We start from the raw sequence: 23,086 nt of genomic DNA, 5'->3' as shown, positions 1-23,086 counted from the left end.
CCCATGGTTCTTGACTTCCTCAGTAAGAACAAGGCCAGAAGCCACTTATGTTATCAACTCACTGAGTAACAAAAGTACCAGCATTGCCTCTCTCAGGGCTTCAGTTTTCTTCTGGGCTTTACATCCCTATCTGTGGTTGATCAGCCCAAGGAAGTTGAACCAAGTGTCCCAGGACTGGCTCATCTGTAGCCATCCCTTGGCCAACTTTCTTTGTCCTAGGATTCCCACCCAGCCAGACCCAGGACAAGTGAGAGGGAGATTCTTCCTCTTGTGGAGGCTTTGGCCACCCTCCCAGGCTCAGAGTCTCCCAGGAGCGATCAGGACACCACCCAGCTCTGCCCTGAGTCACCATGAGGGGGAAGATGATGGCTGCAGGGGTAGACTTGATTATCCAAAGTAGACCCAGGCAGGCAAGCTGGATGGCTGTGAAGAGGTGGACCCTGCTCAGAGGCACATGCCGCAAGAGCAGAAGATCCGGTTGGTGCTTTGCTGGCATCAATAACAGTTGCACCCTCTTCGTTAACTGGGGGAACAAGAGGAAGAAGAAAGCAGGATACTCAGATAGCCTGGTGGGTGTCACTGTTAGCTATCTAAGCCCAGCATGGCAGGGGGGTGCAGTCAGAAGGCTCCCTTGGTCCCCTCCCCATCCAGAGTGTGGCAGAGTCTCTGTGCGCAGCAGAGGCAGGAAGAGAGGAGAGGAGGGGAGTTGGCAAATGCAAGCAGGAGGTACCAGCAGGAAAGAAAAGAAAAGTGGGGTTACCTGGTGATTTTAATGGGCTCACCTGGATGCTGCTAATCGCTCCCACGCCCATGTATAGGAAGATGCCATAGAGCACAGGCATCGGGATGTACTGGTAGAGAGAAGTGGAGAACTGGCAAAGGAGTTCACCGGATACCCGCCTTTGGCTCCAACCCCACCCTCCAGCCTCCAACATCTAAGCATACCCAGGTCTTTCCCTTCCTTCCCACTTTGCATGCCTGATCTCATTGAATCGTCACATCAATCAGATGAGGTAAATCCTATAATTGTCTCCATTTTACAGAGGGAGAAATTGGATTGCAGAGAGTCTAAGTAACATGCCCATAACCACCTCACTATTCTTTCTCACATTCCTCTCTGCTCTCTTTTTTCCTGCTATACTGGCCTCCTTTCCTTCCCTCAATACTCCTAAGTTTATTTCTATACCTTGCAAGGCCTTTTGCTTTGCTATTCCCTCCACCTAAAATGCTCTTCCCTGACCTCCTTCTCACTACTCATGCTTCTCACTACTCATCTCATGACACCCGAGAAAGGCCTTCTCTGATCATCCAATCTAAAGTAGACCCCCTGTGCTCTTAATCACCTTACCCTCTCTTATTTTTCATAGAAGTTATAACTATCCGAACTAATTCTGTTCTATTGTTTTAATTGTTTCTATCTGTCTCCTCTCACCAGACTGCTAGATGTGGATGATCTCTTTTGATCATCACTGTATCCCCAGTCCCTGGAACAGTGCTTGGTGTATGGTTTATGCTCAGTAAATATCTGCTGAATGAGAGTCACCTAGTTAGTAAGTGGCTGATCCGGTCCATCTGGCTCTTTCAAATGCTCTACTCTCACCCAGCCTCCATGACCTTTCCCTCCCCTAACCTCTTGTCATCCTGCCAGTCACTCTTGTGTGCCATTCTCCATAGCCTCCTTGACTGCTTCACTGTCTTGGCTTGTTGAACCTTTCTGCTGTTACTTGTTACTTACTTTTTATTCGTGTGTATGTGTTGCTGACAAGGGCATGGCTCCATAGTCCTTTTCAGTACTCCCCGCCTCCACACCCCATTCTCGCAGGTGCCTAGCAGAGCCTTGCATACAACAGGTGTTTTATAAACATGTGGTGAAGGAGAAGTGAAGGGATTTGGCCTCAAAGTTTTTCTGGGGTGTGATGACCACACTTTTAGTCTAAGGCTCATTGAGAGGCTGGAGCAAGGGTAGTGCTTGGCCCCGAGGGATGGTGGCATGTCTACACCCTGCTCCACTGGGTAGAAAGCCCACTGGGTTAGAGTTTGGGTTTTCAGATAGATCCAAGAAACTAGCTCTCTTAGTGGTCTCTTACAAGCTACTTAACCTCTTTAACTTTCAGGTTCCTCATTTGTAAAGTATATATGCCTCTCGGGTTATTATGAGGATTAAATGAGACCATGTATAGAGAAAACTTAACACAGTGCCTAGTGTGCAGTAAATGTTCAGCCAGCGTCAGTTCTTGCTTTACTTATCATAATTAGTTCCCTGCCCCTGATGCTGGCCTGTCAGGCGAAGGTACCTTGAGTACAGGTGCCAGGAAGATGGAGGTTCCTGTGAGAATGAACACCACCAGGCCCGTCAGCCTCTGCTCTCTGTTGGGACAGGGAGGAGAGAGCCAAGGTCTGGGTGAGCCCTTGGGGATCCCAAGCTGCAGACACTGGCCAGACTCCATAACAGACCCTGGCGGAAGGGAAGTGGAGGGATCCCCCAATAGTTACCTGGCGGGGAGAGGGCCTTAGCTTGGTGTGAAAAATTGGTGGAGAGGGAGGGACAGGGCACTTCATTATGGGGGTTCCAGGCCTCTTCATCAGCTCAAGCTCACAGTTGCTCTTTGTTTTTATTTTGATGGAAAATTAGCAATTTTTATACTACCATAAACACTTTTGTTCCACAATTTGCAAAGTTGATTTCACATACTTTTGACAGAGTGTGTTTCCAACAAAATTGTTTTTGTGATGGTTACTTTGTAACATCAATGAGATGCTTCTACACTGAGTGGGGATTATTAGGTGGCACCTCATCCTTGCTCAGCCCTGGCTGCCTCCACCCTTATATCCATGATGCTCCTCTTGAAGCCCCTCCCAGTCGCATGGCTGAAAGAGGAGGGAGGAAGATCTAACTCACCCATCTCAGGGCCCAGAACCCATCCATTCACCCCACTGCAGTGCTCGTGGAGCAGTGAGAGAAGCCCTCTGGAGTCATCAGCTTAAAATTTAAACTGCCCAAATTACTCTGCCCTGTCACCCACTACCCCACCTTGCACCCACCTCTCATTCCAGCCTCCTGAATACTGGCCTCACCTGATGCCCAGGAAGCTGGGAGCTTCCCCTGGGGCACGGGCTCTGCTCTCTCTCCGAAGACTGTCCATGTGGGCCAGGGAGATGACAGTGGCTGAGACATACCAGGGCAGCCCGAGTGCTGATGTGAGCAGCATCAGCACAGCCACACAGAAGAGGTCCAGGTGGAAGCCAGCTCCTTTCTGAAGGTAGTGGTGGGGCAAAGAGGATGAAACTAGGCCAGACCTGGGCCCTCTGTCCTCTAGGGTAGGAGATGGGGAGCCTGGACCCCACCCTGGAGCTTCTGTCCCTTGGTCTGGGGACCTAGGGTCTTACCTAGCAGGCCTTACCTGAAGTCTATATTTGGCATGGTTGAGGATGACCGCTGTGATCTGCTGGTCCATGAAGATAAGGATAGACAACAGCAGGGCAGGCAGGACGGCTGCCACACTCAGCCACCAGGGGTTGGTCCCAAAAGGTGATACCAGCCAGCCACGCCCAGGGAGTGTGGGCTGGGGGAGGGCAGTCCACAGATAGGTTGGAGAGGGTCTCTCAAGAGCACCTCACCTGCACACCCCAGCCTTGGCTTTTTTCCACAATGCTCCCCAACCCCTGCCCACCCCAAGACACTGAATGTTAGGTGGGAGCAGTCTTATGTGTGCACAGCTGGTTCAAAGCAGTCCAGGTTAGGGATGCCAGAAAGAAGAAGGAGGGGGACCCAGCCTGGGGGTTGGGCTGGAGCCAGGAGCTCTGGACTTTGATTCTCAGGGTCCCTCCCTCCCTGCAAGAGGAGGAGGTGGTGGATGAGGCCTACCCACACTTCTTGATGTTCAGAGCCCTTCTCCCTAGGCACCCCCACCCCCAAACCATCTAGGGTGGGGCAGCTCAGGCTCAGACCTGTCTGATCTAGGGATGGGGCAGGGCTGGGTGTGTCTGCGTCTGCTCTGATTATAAGCGTCTGTGTGGGGGAGGGGCCCCAGTTGCTGTCTTGGGTTCCGAGCCCCTGAGGCTCACCCAGCAGGAGCCCCCCTGCACTCCTGTCCTGAGGGAAGCATGAAGGGAGGGCCCCAAATGCACAGGCAAAGTTTCTGTGCTAAGTCAGCACACTGTCATGCCCTGGGCAGGGAGCTCTAGCCACCAGATCAGAGCAGGCAATCGGGGGTACAGAGAAGAGAGTGGGGAGTAGTGCAGTGGGTAGGGCCATGCCAAGGGTAGGGAGAACACATAACAACAATACCTGCATTTACTGACGTGTTGGTATGTGCCAGTCCTGGCACGTGATAGTGCTTTACACTATGTTCTTCTGTGAACCTCAAAATAACCCATGAGGTAGGAACTATTGTTATTTATTATTTCCATTTCACAGATGAAGAAATTGAGGCTCAGAATGTAGGTTAACTTGCCTATGGTCACACAGCTAGGAAATGGCAAAAATGGAGCTCAGACCCAGGGCTGGATGACCAGAACCCATTCTTTTAACTCCTTACCTATAAAAATAGCAACCTAGTAGTCTGTGCTCACTATAGCACACGATGTGTCCTCACAACAACTCTGTGAGGCCATTATACTATTTCTATTTTATGAATGAGAAAACAAGACTAGAGGAGACGTGTGGGATCTACTCATCTTCCTCCTCTAGGGTCGTCTGCTGGCCCTGCTTCGCCCTCTTCCCTACACTCCCAGTTCTCACCTTGAACTCTCTGGGCACCATGAGCTTCGGCGTGGCTAGGCCCAGGTAGGCATCAAGGCCACAGCCCAGCAGGATGGCCAGGACCGAGGAGAAGTCTCCCAGTACCTTACGCACCTGGCCACACGGTGGACACTTGGTCAGGCTGAGGCCACCATCCCCCTCCTTCTGTACCCCTTTCCATTTGCAGACAGGACTCGAGGCCAAGAGCCAATTTTGCCCCACAGAAAGAGAAATGACACTCACCACCGAGGGGAAGAAGCGGCTGGTCTTTACGTGCTTGAGGGCTGTGGCAAAGAGGAAGGAGATAAGGAAGAGGAGGATGGAGAAGAAGGCGATGTCGGGGACCATGTCACAGCCGGGGCCACGAGAGTGGCCTCCCCGCCGGGCACACTCAGGTGGGGGCAGCAAGGATGCATTGACCAGGCCTAGGTCCTGTGTGGAAAGATGGTCAGCGATGGGGTTACATATAGTGGAATAAACGTCCACTAATGTCCACTGAGAACAAGCACAAGATAGGAGATCTCCTGCCATAGCAAATGGCTGGGCCTCAGTGACCTGTGAGGGGTGGGAAGAGCCAGGAACCCCTGACTTCTTTGGCCTCCACCCTTTCTTTCCCAGGCCTTCCCAGGAACAGACCCTCACCATGCTTAAGATGTCATCTCTATCTTTTGGCTTTGTGCTTGTCCACTGAGACTCATTTCCTGGGAAGCAAAGAAGAATTCAGATATATTTTCCTCCCCTGGGAAACTTCTCCAGTCCTAATCAGGAGCCTCATCTCACAGGTCCAGCTGAACCAGAGAATTCTTAGTTCTGACTTATCTGTCTGCTGACTCCAATCACTACCAAATCTGTCCTCGGGACATTGCCTCATGCCCTTGTCCCTTCAAATTCCCTACCCATTTCTATCCCTGGTGCCCGCACAGGACTGGCCAAAGAAGATGCCCAGTCAATGGATAAGCACACAAATCTGTGTTTCCACCAGGGCCAGAACTGGTCTTGTTTATGCCCAGCACAGAGTCTGATACCCTTGAGAGAGCACCTGTTCCCCAGTCCTGATGTTTCCGTCCATGTGGAGGGATGCGTGCAAGTGTAGTACTCTGTGCTTCTCTCTGCCCAGTCACTGGGCCTAGGGGAAGAGCAGCGATTTATTTGATTGGTGAGTTTGGGAGAAGAAACGGGGCATGTCTGGCCCTGCCCCTTCCTTTCCTTATCTGGGGAGTAAATTGCCTGCGCCATGTATGCATTTAGCTCTGCTCTTCTAGGGCAAGACATTCCCTGTCCAGTGCAGCCATGACTAGTTGGGTAAGTTGATTTAATTTGGGTTTTCATTCATTAGGAATCCTGTTCACCCATAGATAGAACCATATTCTTCATCATTAGGAATCCCGTTCACCCATAGATAGAACCATTGTCAGAAATAAAAATGATATTGGGCCTGCTCTGTTGACTTGTTTTTCAATTGACTGAGAACCAGAGTAGGAAAGAGTACTGCCAGTTACTGGTTAAGTACTCAGCATTTTGTTGAACTAAGGGGAACAGCAAGGGGACAGCCCCTCCTGCATCCTCCCTCATTTTGCCAAGTTCCCTATTTCCCTCACCCACCTCCCAGGTCTGGATACTGGCAGAGGCAGCCATAGGCGGGAGAACCAGGTCTCTGGATGGGATAGGCACGGGTCAAGTTCAGCATTTTGCCCACGGCATCATAGATGAAGATGAGGCTGATGAGAGCACAAAAGCCTTCCTCGGTGAAGCGGGTGAAGTAGCGCACCAGCACGCTGGCCTCTGTTGCCACCAGCACCAGGCAAAAGGTGGCCACCCAGATGCCCACCCACAGGCGGAAGGGCAGGTAGTCCAGGCTGTGATCTCTGGGGGGTGAGAGACAGGCAGGGCTTGGCAGAGCCCATTCTGCTCCCAGTCTAATCCAGGTCAGCTGCCTCTGGAGCCAAGCAGTTCCCACTCTCCGCTACTGACTTAGCTGAGACCAGGCTGAGGGTGTGCTAGTGGGTTCGGGGAGTTCTACCTGCTGAAGGAGAAGAGCAGGCGTTCAAAGACCAGCACTGGCCCAGTGCTGCTGAGGATGGTGAGGGGCTGGCCAGCCATCAGGCAGAAGGTAGCTCCAGCCACTGCCGTGCCCAGGAAGCTTTCCAGCAACCCCTAGAAATCAACAGTGGACCCTGTCAGCACAGGACCCCGGAGTCCTCAGCACAGGATCCTAAGCTTCTGGGGAGCCTCCTCAGCACCCCCATAGTACCAGAGAAGGGCAAAGGGCATGGCTGGTGGAACACCAGAGCTGGGCCTAACCCCTTCTTGCCTCCACCTACCCACCTGAGCACCGTCGGTGGCTTCTCCCAGCAGACCGCCGAAAGTGATGGCATTAGTGACGGTGGCCAGGTAAATGTAGAGCACGGCTGAAAAGCACTGGGGGTGCAGGGCGTCCGAGAAGTCGCTGGGGTACCACGAGGCCTTCCGGCACACGTCCTGGACAAGGCCCCCGAACAGCCTCCCGCCCGCGGATGGTCAGTGATCCAGGTTTCCTCAACCCACACCCCTCTCCGCGCTGCTTTCCCTGTGCCCGGGTGAGCGCCCCCCACCCCGCCCCCGCCCCCAGGGAGCGCAGGCCTCTGTGCCCCTGTGACTCCTCCCACTCCCCCAGGACCTCTACCCTTCCTTCCACCCAGCTCGCCTCACCTGCCAGTCCGCTGCAACTCTGGGTTGGGTATGTGCGGCCCGCGGCCATGCCTGTCCTCAGCCAGGGCCCCTCGCTGGGCAGAGGGGCTCTTGGCCTCCCGCAGTTGCGAGGGGAGCCTGGGACAAGGGGAACCCAAGTTGGCTTAGGATCTCCAACCAGACCTGGACTCAGCGCAGGAATTCATGGCGCCCTGCCCCCTGGTGGCGGCTCCTGTCTCTGCTGGCTGGGGACGCGACTCTGATCGCGGAGACGTGGACCTCTCCTTAAAAAGGTCCAGATCATACTGTGACCTTCTAACAGAAGTGAAAGCCAGGTGCCGGCAGCAGAAGATTCTCGGTCAAGGTCTCACAGCGACAGAGTGGTCCAGCGGAACTCAAGTCAGCCCGACTCCAAATCCAAACAGGTAGGTCTCTGTCCCTTGCCTGGGACCTCTGCCCTCCTCAGCTGTGGAACTGGACCCAAGGCCAGTGGGGAAGGATCTATATGGGATTAAGACTCCCATATACCTTTTGTTCTCAGCGGGCAGACGTTTAGGCGGGGGAATCCGAGCTGTTGGGTCCCACCGACCTGGAGGGAGCACTGTCACCTCCTCTAGGAAGGCATCTAGAGCTGCCAGAAGGTCATGAAGGCTGCTGGCCCGACGAACTGACCACTGGAATTGCTGGGGACAGGGGCACAGAGGGGGCAGTAAATACAGATCTGTACCCTTCTATGCGTTTTCACAGCTTCAAAACTAGACACAAGTCACATAGGCAGACGAGTCATTCAAGCATTCATCCATGTGCGCTTGTATTCAGTGAGTATCTGTGGGTGCCTACTGTGTGCCAGGACTGTGCTAGGTGGGTGTGTGTGTGCAGTGGTAGCCAAGGAAACTTCAGTGCTCAGGCTCACTAATATGAAGCCACACTCTGCTTCATCGCTGTCCTCAGTCACACATAGAGTCCACACTCACTGACAGGAGCCTATGCATGGGTGCGTGCACACACACATACACGCCTGCCGACTCACAGGGTCACTGAGGAGGACGGCCACTGCCCGGCCCATCTCACGGTAGCTCCTTCCCAATGTCGGGGGACCAAGGAGGAGGCAGAAAAACCTGAAGAAGGAATCAGGCCCAAGGGAGGGTCAGAGGCTGCTATCCCACAGGGCAGCCCTGGCCTCTGATCTCCCTACCAGCCTTCAAATATACACTCACATGCACACCTTTGCAGCCTTGACCACTGCCTTCACACTGAGCACCACTCCCAAATACCTCCAGAGGACTGCACCCAAACACCTCTTAATCCTCTCCCAGTAAAAGCCTTCACTGGGCTCCAGGATCCCCGACTCCCACCCAGCAGCCTCACCTGCTGGGTAGGAGCACCTCAATAAGGGGCCCCAGCACCACTGGTTCCTGCAGTCGCACAAAGACACCGAGTGGCTGTGCCAGGAAGCCCAGCTCTCCTGCCAACACAGCCCCTGCCTCAGCCTCTGGAGGGAGCTTCCGTTTCAGGGGGTTCTGATGCTGGGTGGGGGTTCAAAGAGACACAGAGGATGAGAGACTATTTGGGGAAGGGGAGTTGGCAGAATCTTGACTGATGAGTCCAGTGGAGGGAGGACCTCTGTTAATCCCTGGACCCTCTCAGCCCTGTCCAAGGAAGGGCCACAAACCTGTTCCTTCAGGGGAGCTTCCTCATCATGAGAAGCCTCTCTTGGTTGGGCAGATCCTACAAAACAGGATCATGTGGTAATTAAAGAGCACAGGCATTGGGGGTGGATCCAACAGGTCTCCCTGATCAGCTTCGCCAAATTGTGAAAACTGGAGCACACCTTCCCTCTCTGATCCTCATCACTAAAATGAGGATAATTGTGCTATTACCTCACAGGGTGATTGTGAAGATTCAGTGACATAGTGTGTGCAGAGCTCTGGCACAGTGCTTCCCAAGACCATCTGTTCACAGGGCTCTGGCTGTTGTGATTCTAGCCCCTCCATTCTTCTCCCCTCACTACTACCCCCACTTCTCCCCCATGAGCCCTGGGTTGAGATCTAAGCTGAGGCTAGGCCACTCCTGGTCCGGGAAAGTGCAGGGGAGACCTGGGACCCTTCCATCCCAGGGTTTTTGGTCTTGGGTGCAGGGAGGGGCCTCTCACCCTGGCAAGGGCTGGTGCCGGTGGACTGGATGAGGTGCTGGGGTGTCTGCAGCAGCAAGGCCTTCAGCTGCCCCCTCAGCTCTGGGCTCAGCCACTCCACTCCAGTCACCTGCTCTGGAGAAGCCGGGTGGGGCTCGAGCCCTTTCCAGAGGACTCCCTGCCCCTGAACTTATCCCCTTTCCCCGCTGTGCAGGTCCCTTTCCCTTCTTCGATCAGGGAATGCAGAGAACAGTGAACTTGCTTTTCCACTCTGCATTTCCATCTCTCCCCTGTGACAGGGATGAATAATCCCTAGGGTGGGGTGAAGCAGGCTCAGGAACATTGAAAGACTTGGGGGGAAATATTAGGGAAATGGCATGGCTGCCCAGGTCCCCCCAGCAAAGGCTCCTAACATACCCACGAGCTCCAGAAGGCTCTGAGCTGGACAGTCTAGCAGGACGAGGCCCTTGGCCAGTAGGCTGCGGAGCTTCTGAAGGCTGGGCAGCGCCAGGGTGGGCACATGGGGGGTGCTCCACCGGCCTGCACCCACTTCCAGCTTCTCTTCAAATAGCACCCACCTGTGGAGAAGGTGGGTAGACAGTGTTATTGGGAGCATCTCTCCCAGGTCCAGGAGTGGGGGCACAGGAGAGCCAGGGAAGGGGAGGCAATGGGGGAGTCGTGAGCCCAGTGGTGCAGAGTACACCCCACCCTGGATGTTGTCCCTTATCTTGGGTCTTGGGGAATTCAAAACCAGACTGCCGAGAAGACTGAGAACCACAGAGGGCAAGGGTCTGAAATGCAAAACACAGGGACTCCTGATTGGGGGTGAAAATACTGCCCCCCACCCAGAAAGAGATGGGAGTCATGGAGGAGGTCCCAAGGGGGAAGGGGAAGGACCTCATAAAACTGGCCTAGGTCCCACTCACCTGCCTGTCTCCCTCCACTCCAGCACCTGAGGCCAGCCCAGCAGCTCATTCAGCTGAATGAAGAGCAGAGGGTCCTTGGGTACCCTCAGGTCCCTGCTGTCTGTGTCTAAGGGGCCATCAGGGCTGGGGTCAGATCCAGCGACACTGTCCATCTCTCCAGTGGGCACATTTTCACAAGACCCGGAGACTTCAAACTCCTCCTGGCCTGGCAGCTTCATCTCAGTGAGGCTTGCACAGACTTTCCCGTAGGTTCTGGGGCCAGGGGCCCTCTGGCTGGCTGCATTTATAATGCACCCCACCGTGCAGCACAACACAAACAGAGCAAGGCCTGCTGACTCCAGAGCCAACCTGTCACTTCCTCCCCTGTTGTTTTCTCCTCTCCTGCTACCTTGAGAGTGTGAGGCTAGCCTGATCTTTCTCAGGATCAGGACCCCACTGTTTTGTGTAAATTAATAGGAGTACATTGCTGATTTGGGTCTCAGGACTGACCCCAGATTATACTGCTCCCTACTCTGTATCAAATACAAACACCAAATACTGGGGACTGTTTGGGGTGTCACCAACGCACCCTGAGGGCACCCATTTGGACAAACAGAGACCTAATAAATAACTGGATCTACAGAAGTCAGGCAGGCTAAGGGAGACGGCAGACGGAGGCTCTGCCCATTAAAAGGACTAATGGTGGAAAGTGGAGGCAGTTCATGGAGAACACAGTGCCTGCCCGACACCTGGAAACTTCCCAATTTAGCTGTGTGCCTGGGATCAGCTCCTCTAACTCAGCCCCTGCAGTAAGGATGGAGGGGCCAACTAGGATGTGTGTGTGTGAAGGAGTTCCTGGGGCCAAATAAGCAAGGGAGAATGTAATCTATTAGCAAGTCCTATTGGCTCTGCCTTCAAAATAGACCCAGCATCCAACCACATCTCCCCTTCTCCACCCTGCCCCAAACTGCCACGTTGTTCCAAGTCACCAGGATGTCTCACCTGAATTATTTCAATAGCTTTCTAATCTCTTGCAGTGATCTCCCTGCTTCCACTCTCCCATTCTCCACATGGCAGCCATAGGGGTCCTTTTAAAAGACAATGATACTGTATTACTCTTCTGCTCAAAACCCACCTACTACATTCCCATTACTCCTAGAAGGATAATCGAACCCTGTCATGGCCTACAAGATCTATAGTCTAGCCCCAGCCCTCATCCCTGATGGAATCTCATACCCATTTTGTCCTTGCTCACTCCTCTGCAGTCAGACTGGTCTTCCTTTCTTATGCAAAGCCTGTTCCTGCCAGAGGGTCTTTGTGGTAGCTCTTTTCTCTGCAAGGGAAGATTTTTTTCCCCAGATCCTCACAGGACTGGATCCCTGTTACCTAGGCCTCACCTCAGACATTACCTACTCAAGGAAACCTCCCTTTTCCATCCAATCCTAAGTTTTTACATCACATTTTTTCTGTTTTATTTTCTTTCTTTTTTTCTTGTATATGTATATACATATACAAGAAAAAAAATATATATGTTTACTGAAGTATAGTGAGTTTACAATGTTCAATTTCTGGTATACAGCATAATGCTTCAGTCATACGTGAACATACATATATTCGTTTTCATATTATTTTTCACCATAAGTTACTACAAGATATTGAATATAGTTCCCTGGGCTATATATACAGTAGAAACTTGTTGTTTATCTACTTAATATATAGTAGTTAGTACTTGCAGATCTCAAACTCCCAATTTATCCCTTCTGACCCTCTTCCCCCTCTGGTAACCATAAGTTTGTTTTCTATGTCTGTGAGTCTGTTTCTGTTTTATAAATAAGTTCATTTGTCTTTTTTTTAGATTCCACATATAAGTGATATCATATAGTATTTTTCTTTCTCTGTCTGGCTTACTTTACTTAGGACAATCTCCAGATCCATCCATGTTGCTGCAAATGGCATTATTTTATTCTTTTTTATGGCTAAATAGTATTTCATTGTATAAATATACCACAGCTTCTTTATCCAGTCATCTGTCAATGGACATTCAGGTTGTTTCCATTCTTGGCTTTTGTAAACAGTGCCGCTGTGAACATTGCAGAGAATGTATCTTTCCAAATTAAAGTTCCCTCTGGAAATATGCCCAGGAGTGGGATCATATGGAAGTCTATTTTCAGTCTTTTGGGGAATCTCCATACTGTTTTCCTCAGTGGCTGCACCAAACTACATTCCCACCAACAGTGTAAGAAATTCCCCTTTTCTCCATATCCTCTTCAGCATTTGTCGTTTGTGAACTTTTGAATGATGGCCATTCTGACTGGTGTGAGGTGATACCTCACTGCAGTTTTGGTTTGCATTTCTCTGATAATTGGTGATATTGAGCATTTTTTCATATGCCTATTGGCCATTTGTATGTCTTCATTGTAGAATTGCTTGTTTAGGAATTCTGCCCATTTTTGGATTGGGTTTTTTGTTTTTTTCTTATTAAGTTGTATGTGCTGTTTATATATTCTGGAAATTAAGCCCTTGTCAATCTCATCTTTTGCAAATATTTTCTCTCATTCCATAGGTGGTCTTTTTGTTTTGCTTATGGTTTCTGTTTTATTTTCTTCCTAGCAATTATCAGTACTTGTAACTGCCTCTTTTATTTATTTACTTTTTATCGTTTATTGCCTGGCCCTACACACACACACACACAGTGGAATGTACCGACCACGGAGCAGGTATTTTAGCTATCTAGAGCTCCTAGAGCACCTATTGGCATTCAATAAATACTTGTTCAATGAGCTCATGGAAAGGGGTAGGGCTGGGAAATGAGCTGCGCTTCTCCTAGAGGCCACACGAGGGCGCTGCTCCCCGCAGGTCGGATCTTTAGGGCCGCTCCCTTGGGCCGAGCAGCGCAGGTTTGCTTCCCAACAGACTCACGAGGGCACAGAAGTGGCGAGATGGCAGGACAGGGTCCTTGATCCTCAGCTTTGCTCTGCCTCAATGCAGATTGGCCTGGTGGGATGGAGTAGGAAGAGCCCAACAGGGATGGGGAGAGAGACCAGTCACTAATCTAAATATAGGTCAACCCCCCTCTAGATACCTGGGACCCATTTGTTCCCTGAAAAATGGGACTCAGACCGGCCCTCCCCCCCAACCCCAAGTCTGGACTTGGGGTGAATCGCTCCAAGTCCAAGGAGGTCCCACCCAGGGCAGGAATTAGAGAAGAGAGTCACTGTATTACCAGTTGGGGACTGGGTGCTGAGTCTGAAGGGGGAGTTGGTTTCAGTCCCAGGATGAATGGAAACTGGCCTAGGGCCTCAGGGCGGGGAATCCCTGTGACCACCCCCTTCAAGAATGTGTCCCAACCTCAGGGGCAAGTGACTCAAGAGTGCCTGAGGGGGACAAGAGCATGGATTTGGCATGAATACCCCCTCACAAACACACTCTCCCTTTCCACCCAGGCTCCAGCCAAAGTTCAAAGGGTCTGCCCTTGTCCTCTCTATGGCCCCAACTTCCCTGGTTCCCAAGGCTGCCTGCAGTAGAGGGCAACCATGCCTCCACCCTCCCCATCCCTGCTTCCACCTCTAGGGCCTCAAGTGCCCTAAGCTGCACACGTTGGTGGGGGATGTGAGTGGGAAACCACAGGTCTACCTGTGGGCATCAGTGGTCTCCCAGACAGGGCCGGTGAAGGTGTGCTGTCTGAGCGAACAGCCCTGGGCGAGAGCACTGGAAAATGCCCTTGCCCAGGAGTTCAAAGACCTAGTTCTCATCCTGGCTCAGTCACAGACTTGTTGGGTGTCCTTGAACAAAGCCCTGGCCCCTTCTGAGCCTGCTTTCTTCCAAGTAAACTGAGACAGTTGGAGTAGATGATTCCCAAGGTTCAAAGTAAACCTTTAGCTGTAGTCTGAGCTGGCCCTGAGGGGGAGGGAGCAGGGTCACTGACAGGCCTCCTGGGTGTAAATCCAGGCCTGGTCACTTCCTAGCAAGTGGAGAAGAGGTTTTATCTTTGCAGAGCCTGAGTCTTCCTATCAGTAAAAGGGGAATAATACAAGTGCCTACTGCATAGGTCTGGTACACAGTAACACCATAAAGGAAGCCTGTTATTATTATAGAATTATGAAAATACTCACTCCCAGAGTGGGGAAGAAGGAAATGATCAAATACTGAAATGTCAGTTGTGTCCAACCACTGTGCTAGGCGCATTATCTCATGTAATCCTTATGGCAGGCCTTTAAAAACTTCTCGTTTTTAAAAACTTTTAATTTAACTTGTTTTAAAAAACTATTTATGTGAGTCTAATTATAGAAGAAGTTGCAAAACAAGGTAGAGAGGTGTCTGGCTGGTACCTTTCATCCAGCTTCCCCCAATGGTAACTTATAACAATAGTATGATATCAAAACCAGGGCGATGACATAAGTACAACACTCTTAAGTAGACTGAAGGCCTTATTCAGATTTCACTTGTTTCTGCATGTACTCATTTATCTGTGTGTGTGTATATGTGTATAGTTTCATGTAATTTTATCTCATATCTAGATTCACTTAAAACCGACTGGGTGAATTGCTCAATCTGCTTAAGCCTTAATTTTCTCACCTATAAAATGGGGGTGAAAATACTATCTTCCTCAGAGATGTGAGAATTAAATGAAATAATATATGCAAAGTGCTTAGAACAACACCTAAAATATACTGAGCACTAAATAAATTTAAGTATTTCTTTTTAGGAAAAACATGTTTTTGAGAAGTGACTTAAAATACATGAATAATTCATATGTGTTATAGGAAAAAGAGAAAATGCTCATAAGAATAAAAAGAACATAAAATAAAATAAATTTTCATAATGCCCTTACCTCCAAATAACCACTGTTAATTTTACTCACACCACAAATTTGAGGTATATTTCATTTGTCCCACTATATTCTAAGAACACGGGCTCAGAAAGTTTAAGCAATTTGCCATAGTCACTGAGCTTATGAATGAGGAGCTGAGATTGAATGCACGCTCTTGCCTCCAGGAGCTCACAGCTGGGGGCAGCAGATAGGCATATGCCTCATACCAAACTAGGGCCGCTGGAATGAACAGCCTCTGCCAGCTTTCAAGCACTTGATGGGTTCTAAGCGCTGCCTTAGCACCTTGCAGGTTGTCTCAGTGAGTCTTTACAGTAGTCCTTTGGGGTAGCTAACGTTGCCATTTCTGGATGAGGAAACTGAGGCTCAGAGAGGTATCTTGCCCAAAGTCAGAGCGAGGGGCAAGTGGACCCAGGATTCACAGAGTCAGTCCCATGCCTCAGTCTGAGCTTCCAAGCCTCTGCTCTGAGGGATTCAGACAAGATGCTTGGGGAGTGTGTGTGTGGAGGGAAAGTTGCTCCAGCTGGTGCTTTGGGCTTCTCCAATCCTGGAGCTAGGGTACCCTTTTCTGATCCTACCATGAGTCCAGGCCACCAAGATCCAGCCAAGACTTGGAGTGCACCCTGACAGCTGGAGCCTGCTGCTCCTTCTCACAGTGCCTCCCCCAACTCCAATCTGGAGTGGAGAGGTGAGAGCCTTTGCAGGGAAGAGGCACAGGTATCAGAGAGACCAAGTCTGCAGAGCATAACCACCTGAACCTGCCATAAACTGCTCTACCTCAAGCTTTCCAGGCACCTCTGACCTAGATTCAGGAAGTGGTGGGAAGGCAAGGGCAGGTATGTGATCTTTGACTTTCATACTAAATACGTATGCTCCTCTTATTTCCAGAGAAGATTTACACAAGAGACACAGAAACAAGTAAATATTAAAAGATGATTAAAGAGTCCCAGTAGTGAAACCAAGTTGGAGAAGAAAGAAATAATTGTCCTCAAAATACTGGGCCGGGGATAATCACTGCAACTGAGCACCAAAACTTAACTGTGTGCTTCCTTGCGGTAGATGTAAAAAGTGAAAATATGAATTCCACACTTGCATAATCTTATACAAGGAAGTACCTCTACTAGATAGTCATGAGCCATACTTCCTAACATTGAACTGCAAGAGGAGTTAATTACACACTGGCCAGGGACCTTATATGTAATAATATCAAGAACAGCACTTTTACAAAGGATATAGTTGTTCATATTTCATGTGAATATCTCTTGTGTTAGTGGTTCTCAATGCTTTCAGAATCAGTATTTCCTTTTTATAACAAATTCATTAACACCCCTTTACTATCCTGAAATGAAGTTCACAAAGAATATCCTATCTGAACATTTACTCTTTTTTTAAATATACATTTTTATTGAAATATAGTCAGTTTACAGTGTTGGGTCAATCTCTGGTATATAGCATAATGTTTCAGTCAAACATGAATATATATATATTCATTTTCATATTCTTTTTCACCATAAGTTACTGTAAGATATTGGAAACAGTTCCTTGTACGGTATAAACTTGGTGTTTATCTATTTTATATATATTAGTATCTGCAAGTCTCAGACTCCCAATTTATCCCTTCCCAACCCCTTCCCACCCTGGTAACCATAAGTTTGTTGTCCATGTCTTTGAGTCTGTTTCTGTTTTGTAAATAAGCTTGTCTTTTTTTTTTAATTCCACATATAAGTGATATATGGTATTTTTCTTTCTCTTTCTGGCTGCACATTTACTCTTTAAAGACAGTCAATATCCTAATTAATATAGAAGAGAAGGTGATTAAAAATAAAATAATATTACTTGCATATGCAAATTCTTGGTCACAACTACTCTAGAAATCTCAATGAAGTAGCTCATTGCTTGCACCTACACAGACTCACCTTGAATGGGGCAGCTACAAATACTAACTGATCTAGGTTTGTTGTTTGGCAACTCAGATACCACCAGAAAAAACAATTCACACTAATTTCATTCCTGGGAAAATCAGTGCAAAAACTCTTTTTCAATTTTTGTATAACTGAGAGACGAGTCTAGGCTGAAGTAATTTAATCAAGGTTTTCACCCATATGAATGTCTAGTGGGACACTCAAAAGCAGCATGGAAAGTGGGGCAATTCTTTTTTTTTCCCCCTAATTTTTAAAAATTGAAATATAGTTGATTTACACTGTGTTAGTTTCTGGTGTGCAGCAAAGTGATTCAGTTATACATATAGGTTCACTTTGATGTTCTTTTCCATTATGGGTTATTACAAGACATTGAATATAGTTTCCTGTGCTACACAGTAGGAGTTTGTTGTTTATCTATTTTATATGTTGTAGTTTGTATCTACTAATCCCAAATTCTTAATTTATCCCTTCCTCCTCCCCTTCCCTCTTTGGTAACCATAAATTTGTTTTCTTTGTCTGTGACTCTGTTTCTGTTTTGTAAATAAGTTCATTTATATCATAGTTTAAAGTCCACAAACAAGTAATATCATTTGGGGCAATTCTTAATTGTGTGGATCTGACAGCTTTTCCCCCCAAAAGGCTGAAGACTTCCAAATTGGTGACAACCAGAAACTCCCCCACAGAGTCCTAAAATGTCCCCCAGGAGGCAGTATCTCTTCCTTTGTGAACCACTGTCTTAGATCAATCAACCCTTAGTCATAAAAAAGAGTAAATGGATTATGTTAAATTGTTAAATTGCAGCTCTGTGACCGAATTTCTAAGAGGAACCAAGTTTATTAATTCCTAGCATGCGATGTGATGTGACCTCATTCCAAGGTTGAGCCCTAGCAAAGTTAATAATAGTACTGACCTCTTTGTATGGGGCTTTCCATTTTGCCAAGCACTTTCAGAGACGCTATCTCATTCAACTGTCACAAGAACCCCCTTAAGTAGATTGGTATTCTCCCTTCATCTAGAGATGAAGAAGCTGAGACACAGGGAAAGGTTATCATGCCCTGTAGATCAGGCACTGTTGCTTGCCATAGAATTGGCCCAGCAAGCCTTTTGACAGCACCATGACTGCAAAAAATTCATGATGCACATCACTGACCAGTGCCTGGATACAGAACAATTGTTTCAACTCTTCATTTCACACGGAGGAACCTGAGGTTTGAGGAGGGAGACAGATTGTATGATGGATGAGTGAGGAATTACCTGCCCCTCCCTGCCGACAGAGAGCATATGTGTTAGGGGATGGGGATGGCTGAAGGGGTAAAGTCCTGGGACTGGAGACTTTAATCCCTTGAAGTCACAGAAATAGGCCCAGACATGGAAGAGGGTGGCTTGGAATCCAGGCCTTCGCCAAGCACATCAAAAATATCCTTTGCTCAGCATCTTCTGGGGATGACAGGATTCCTGAACCCCTCCGCGCCTCATCCATTCCTATCTTTCATCTAATTCAAATGGATCCCAACCCCAGGCAATCAGATGTGAGAGCCTGTCCAGCCCTGGGGTGTGTAGGAAGCATTATCTGGCATTACCTCCAGGAGGTAAGGGTGTAAGGTCAGGAAAGGAGATGCACGAGGACTTCAAAGGGGAGGACTGAGTTCAAATCTAGCTGCACTCCCAAAACTGCTTCATCAACTGGCTCGCATGGGGATAGAGAATGGGCATGAGAGAAGTCAGCTGGGGTAAGGAGCAATGACCCCTTACCCTGAGCTTCCAAGTTTGGATAACTCTAGGCTCATGCTCACATAGTGATAGACATACCCTCAGTGGAGTCTCCTCTCCTTTTTCCCTCTCCCCAGCCAACAGAGCTCTGGGTCTGCTTAGGACTTAACTTCTCCCAGAGAATGGAAGGAGAAGGCAGCTGAATCGCCTCCCCTAGGGGGCACATGCTTCTTTCAGAGCTAGGACCAGGGCTGCTTTCTCCGGTGGAGGTTTCCAAAACTCCCAGTGGCCTTGCAGATCCACCATCTCATTGGTAAGCATGGCCATCTCCCAGCAGAAAGGGACCATTTCAACTGAGGATGGCTGGCCCAGGTTAAAGCGGCACCTTATTAAACTCCCACTGGAAGGAAGGGAGAGAGGGAAGAAGGAAGGAAGGAAGGAAGGAAGAATTTGTTCTTAGGTGCAGCTGTCACCAAGTAAGCACCTACTGTGGGCCAGGCATCATATTCTGCTCCCATAATTATCCCCATTTTGCAGGTGAGCAAACTTTAAGTTAGAGAAATTGATGTGCCCAAAGTTAGAAAGCTTAGAAAAATAGCAGAACCCAAATGTGAACCTGTGAAAGTCTGGCTCCCCAGAGTGCACCCGTGTCACTAGGTATCCTGCTGCCCTGACCTAGGCCTGTAAGACAGAGGTTCTTATCACCACCCCTAGGAGAGATGGAGTGCTGAGCCTCAGTAGAGCGGAGGATGTTACTGTCTGTAGAGGCAGAGAGAGGGTGGCTATTGTTTATGCATTTATTCAAGGTAGTGTTGAGCTTAAAAGCACAGGCCCAGGAAAAAGAGAGGAATTCAAATTGAGGCTAAGGTTCTCAGTAGCTGGGTGGCCATGGGCTGTTATTCAGCTTTTTCAGCTTCACCCCTTTAAAATGGGGAGGAGCCTCTAGACTTAGGGCAGTTGTGAGGATCACACAAGGTCATGCATGGGAAGTGTCATTACTTAAAGCTCTTCTGCCTCTGCCTTGGAGGTTCAGATTTTGTTCAGATGTTTGACTCGTCCTAGTTCATTATGCAGACCTGGCTGATGTCAGAATTACCTGTCAAAAGTGTAAATGCGTGGGCCCCACCCTAGGAGTTTTGAATTAGGAGGTTTGGGGTGGGGCTTGAAACTTTTTATTGTAAATAAATTCCCAGGTAATTCTGATGCACAGGCAGGTGTGGGAGAACCACTCTACTCGTATAGACATCTCAGCCACAGTGGGGAAGGGACTCAGGTTGGTCCCCTCTCCAAGTTCCCTTCACCGCTTTCTTGTCACCGTCAGCACCTCCTCCCCACTGGCTTGCGAGTGCTCTCCCCAATTCAAGGTCTGTATGGCCTAGCAGAGAGTCAGCGGCACTCAGTGTCCCATAGAGACTTCCTTTCCAGAGGCCTGGGAACCCAGCACCAGGCTGGGAAGCAGGATGCCAGGGTTTCTGCTCTGGATTTGCCCATCTGTAACCCACTAGTGGCTCAGGGCCAACAGGTCTCCAAGCCTCAGTCACTCATGGTCAATAGATAGTCAGGGAAATCAGAGTGGCCTGTCTGTCTACTTCCTTAGGAATGTGTCCCTGGCACTTGACAGCCAGAGAGCAGGTTGGGGGAGTGCTGGGTAGAGAGAGGGGAGGACATGAAAGAATCCTGCATAACTGTGCTTTTCCCTTGATGTATCATTTGATGCTCACAGTGGTAGGGAATACAATCTAGCATCTCCCTTGGCCTGTAACTCCTCTATTATCTGTCTCTTGCCTTTACTTCAATGTAATCTCGTATCCCTCCCTCCTTTCTGGCCTTCCCGCTGTTCCCTGAGTGCTCCATGCTTGTTCCCACCTCAAAGTTTTTGCCCTCTGTACATGGCTTAGAATGCTTTCGCACCTTTAAAGTCACAGGCTTTGTTAATCAGTCACTAATTCTGAAGTGTTGTCCCAAGCACTGGGACACATCAGCCTATAGTATATCATTGAATTTTAACTTTCATCTTAGCATTTATCATCATAGGGTCCATTTTCCTTTTTCATTTACTTAATGGGTTGGCTGTCTCCCCCTATTGTAGAATGTGGGCTCCATGAAAAGCATATCCTTGGCTTTCTTGTTTATTGCTGTGTCCCGGGTGCCTGAAAAGCATTCAGGGAATGGTTTTGGAATAAATGAGTTAATGAGGTTGCCCCAGCATGAATCGTAATTCCTTTTTCTGATCAGAGGATCAAATTTCTAAGAGGAGAAGTGACTATCCCAAAACCATTCCAGGCCCTTCCCATAAACCCTGGCTGACACACAAACCTAGCTGGGGCGAGGCGCACAGGTGTGATGAAAACTTGGAGTTGCCCTGTGAGTGGGCTAAGGCTGATGCAGGGGTGAGAAGGCGGAAGGACAGAGTGTGTGAAGGGAGAGGCAGGCTGAGACAGGAGAGCTGGGTGTGAACCTGGCATTGGTGGGGGGAGGGGGGTGACTTGGCTGTCAGGAAGTATTTCCCTCCACCCTCCCCTGGGGAGACCCGTGATCCCAAGGTAGCTTTGTTTTGGGGAAGCAAGTGGTCAGGCAGCTGCTGAGGGAGGACAAAGGTGTGGCCTGGGTGGTGACAATCTACTGAAGTCCTAGGCCCGATACTGATCACCCAAAGGAATAATCCCACAGTGGTGCTTGGCCAAATAGGTGACAGGTGAGCTTCCTTCTAAAACCAGCCCAACCACATGCGGAGCCTCAGATCTGTGGGGAAGGGAGAGAAGAGGTCTCTAAGGAAATGGAATGGTCAATGTAAAATGCTTGGTAATAATAATAATCATAGGTCCCATTTAGTGACAGCCTGTAGTATGTCTGGTACTGTACTAACTGCTCTATATGTGTTCCTTCGTTCAATTTTCAAGAAGTTCTCAATGAAGTAGGCATTACTATTATTGTTATTCCCATTTGAGAGATGTGGAAACTGAAGCTCAGTGAGATTAAATATCTTGTCCAAGATCACACAGTAAGAAGCAAAGTCAGGATTCCAACTTAGGTCTGTAGTGGTTCAAGTGCGTTATGGAAACCCAAACCTGGGGAGAATTGCTAGGGGCGAGTTAAGAGCACAGAGTTGCACTGACCCCTGCAGAAGTGGGGATGGGAAGGGAGAGTGGGATAGACTGTGTATAAATAGCAGGCCTGTTTTTATCCCTACACACGGGCTGAATCAGGCAAGCAGCTCTATCTGGCACAATCTGAGGGCTCTGAATGCCAACCCAGCCCTCTGTCACACAACTCCCTCCCCAGCACGTCCCTGGGAGTTGAAATGCCTACTGAGAGAGTCATTTCTTTGGGTCGGGACACTGACTCCAGAAGACCCCTGTAAAAATACATGCGCTGGAAGAGAAACAAGTCAGTCTCCTGGCACCTGTTGAACACAGAAACCTAGGCTAGCCAGCTGGGTCCTGTGGGAGGGGGCTCAGTTTTTAGGTTGGAGAAGAAGATGCTGTTCAAAGGCCAGGAGCAGTATGAGGCTTATTTCACAGCCTGTGTCTCTCCAATCCCAGAAGCCTGGGAATTATAACCCGTAGTTCAAAAATCCTAATGGTGACTATGTATCCTGGAAAATAGATGGGGAGAAGCCACTCCAGCGGCTGGAAAAATCCTAACTTCCTTTGCTGAATTGATGCAAGTGCTTGTAACTGCAACTCTGGTAACCTCGGGCCCACGAGACCTGCTGGCATTCATACGTCTAATGTTTAAATGATAAATGATTTAATTATTATTTAGTACTCGATTTGTTGGTAGGCGAAGAAGCAGGTTTCTGAAGCTCAGAAGGTGACATGGGTGGAGATCCCTGGTTCAGAGCAGGGATGACAGGAGGGACCAGGCCTGGAAGAGGGGAAGAAGTGAGGGGTGTCCAAGGGCGAAGCTCGGCTCAGCAGACACAAGGCTGCAGCGCGACCAACATTTGGAGAAAGGTAGGAACTGGTCCCCGCCACCTGCCGGTCAGCAGCCCTACCCACAGTCAGGCGGCGGCTGCCCTGGCCCAGTCCCAAAATATGTGAGCACCGCCCCCTTCTCCCGCCCCCTTTCGCCGCCGCGCCCGCGGGGTCGGGGGCTGCGCTGCCGGCGCCTCAAGCCGGGCGGGCGTCCCAGTGCCGGGGGAGGGGAGGGGGGAGGGGGCGGCGGGCGGCGGGGCGGGGC

General features: G+C 49.4%; 1 protein-coding gene and 1 long non-coding RNA gene across 9 annotated transcripts in view; one reads left to right on the top strand and one right to left on the bottom strand.

Annotated features, from left to right (window-relative positions):
* The window catches only part of SLC4A9 (solute carrier family 4 member 9), a 17,848-nt gene extending 7,111 nt beyond the window's left edge, over positions 1-10,737 (bottom strand). For 3 of the 8 annotated variants that reach the window (XR_004318747.1, XM_032476894.1, XM_032476893.1), the window contains exons 1-17: positions 10,466-10,737; positions 9,957-10,117; positions 9,561-9,674; positions 9,081-9,136; positions 8,777-8,934; positions 8,439-8,526; positions 7,937-8,091; positions 7,430-7,546; positions 7,067-7,241; positions 6,762-6,895; positions 6,344-6,606; positions 4,742-5,442; positions 3,402-3,563; positions 3,076-3,254; positions 2,295-2,367; positions 783-851; positions 350-523 (exon numbers count right to left, since the gene is read on the bottom strand). Coding sequence is in view for 7 of the 8 variants with exons in the window: in XM_032476894.1 (XP_032332785.1) it covers positions 350-523; positions 783-851; positions 2,295-2,367; positions 3,076-3,254; positions 3,402-3,563; positions 4,742-5,442; positions 6,344-6,606; positions 6,762-6,895; positions 7,067-7,241; positions 7,430-7,546; positions 7,937-8,091; positions 8,439-8,526; positions 8,777-8,934; positions 9,081-9,136; positions 9,561-9,674; positions 9,957-10,117; positions 10,466-10,683 (2,997 nt within the window). In the remaining variant the exon portion in view is untranslated. The remainder of the gene's footprint in view (positions 1-349; positions 524-782; positions 852-2,294; positions 2,368-3,075; positions 3,255-3,401; positions 3,564-4,741; positions 5,443-6,343; positions 6,607-6,761; positions 6,896-7,066; positions 7,242-7,429; positions 7,547-7,936; positions 8,092-8,438; positions 8,527-8,776; positions 8,935-9,080; positions 9,137-9,560; positions 9,675-9,956; positions 10,118-10,465) is intronic. The other 5 variants (XM_032476899.1, XM_032476895.1, XM_032476896.1 and 2 more) reach the window with 5 other exon arrangements.
* Positions 7,132-23,086, top strand: LOC116662737. The gene is made up of 3 exons (XR_004318750.1): positions 7,132-7,257; positions 7,731-7,833; positions 22,688-23,086. It is a non-coding gene; the product is annotated as an uncharacterized LOC116662737 (long non-coding RNA).

This window comes from Camelus ferus, chromosome 3, assembly GCF_009834535.1.
Source record: "Camelus ferus isolate YT-003-E chromosome 3, BCGSAC_Cfer_1.0, whole genome shotgun sequence".
Classification (NCBI taxonomy): domain Eukaryota; kingdom Metazoa; phylum Chordata; class Mammalia; order Artiodactyla; family Camelidae; genus Camelus; species Camelus ferus.
Note: the sequence above shows the minus strand (reverse complement) of the source record. Positions and strands in the feature narration are given on the sequence as shown.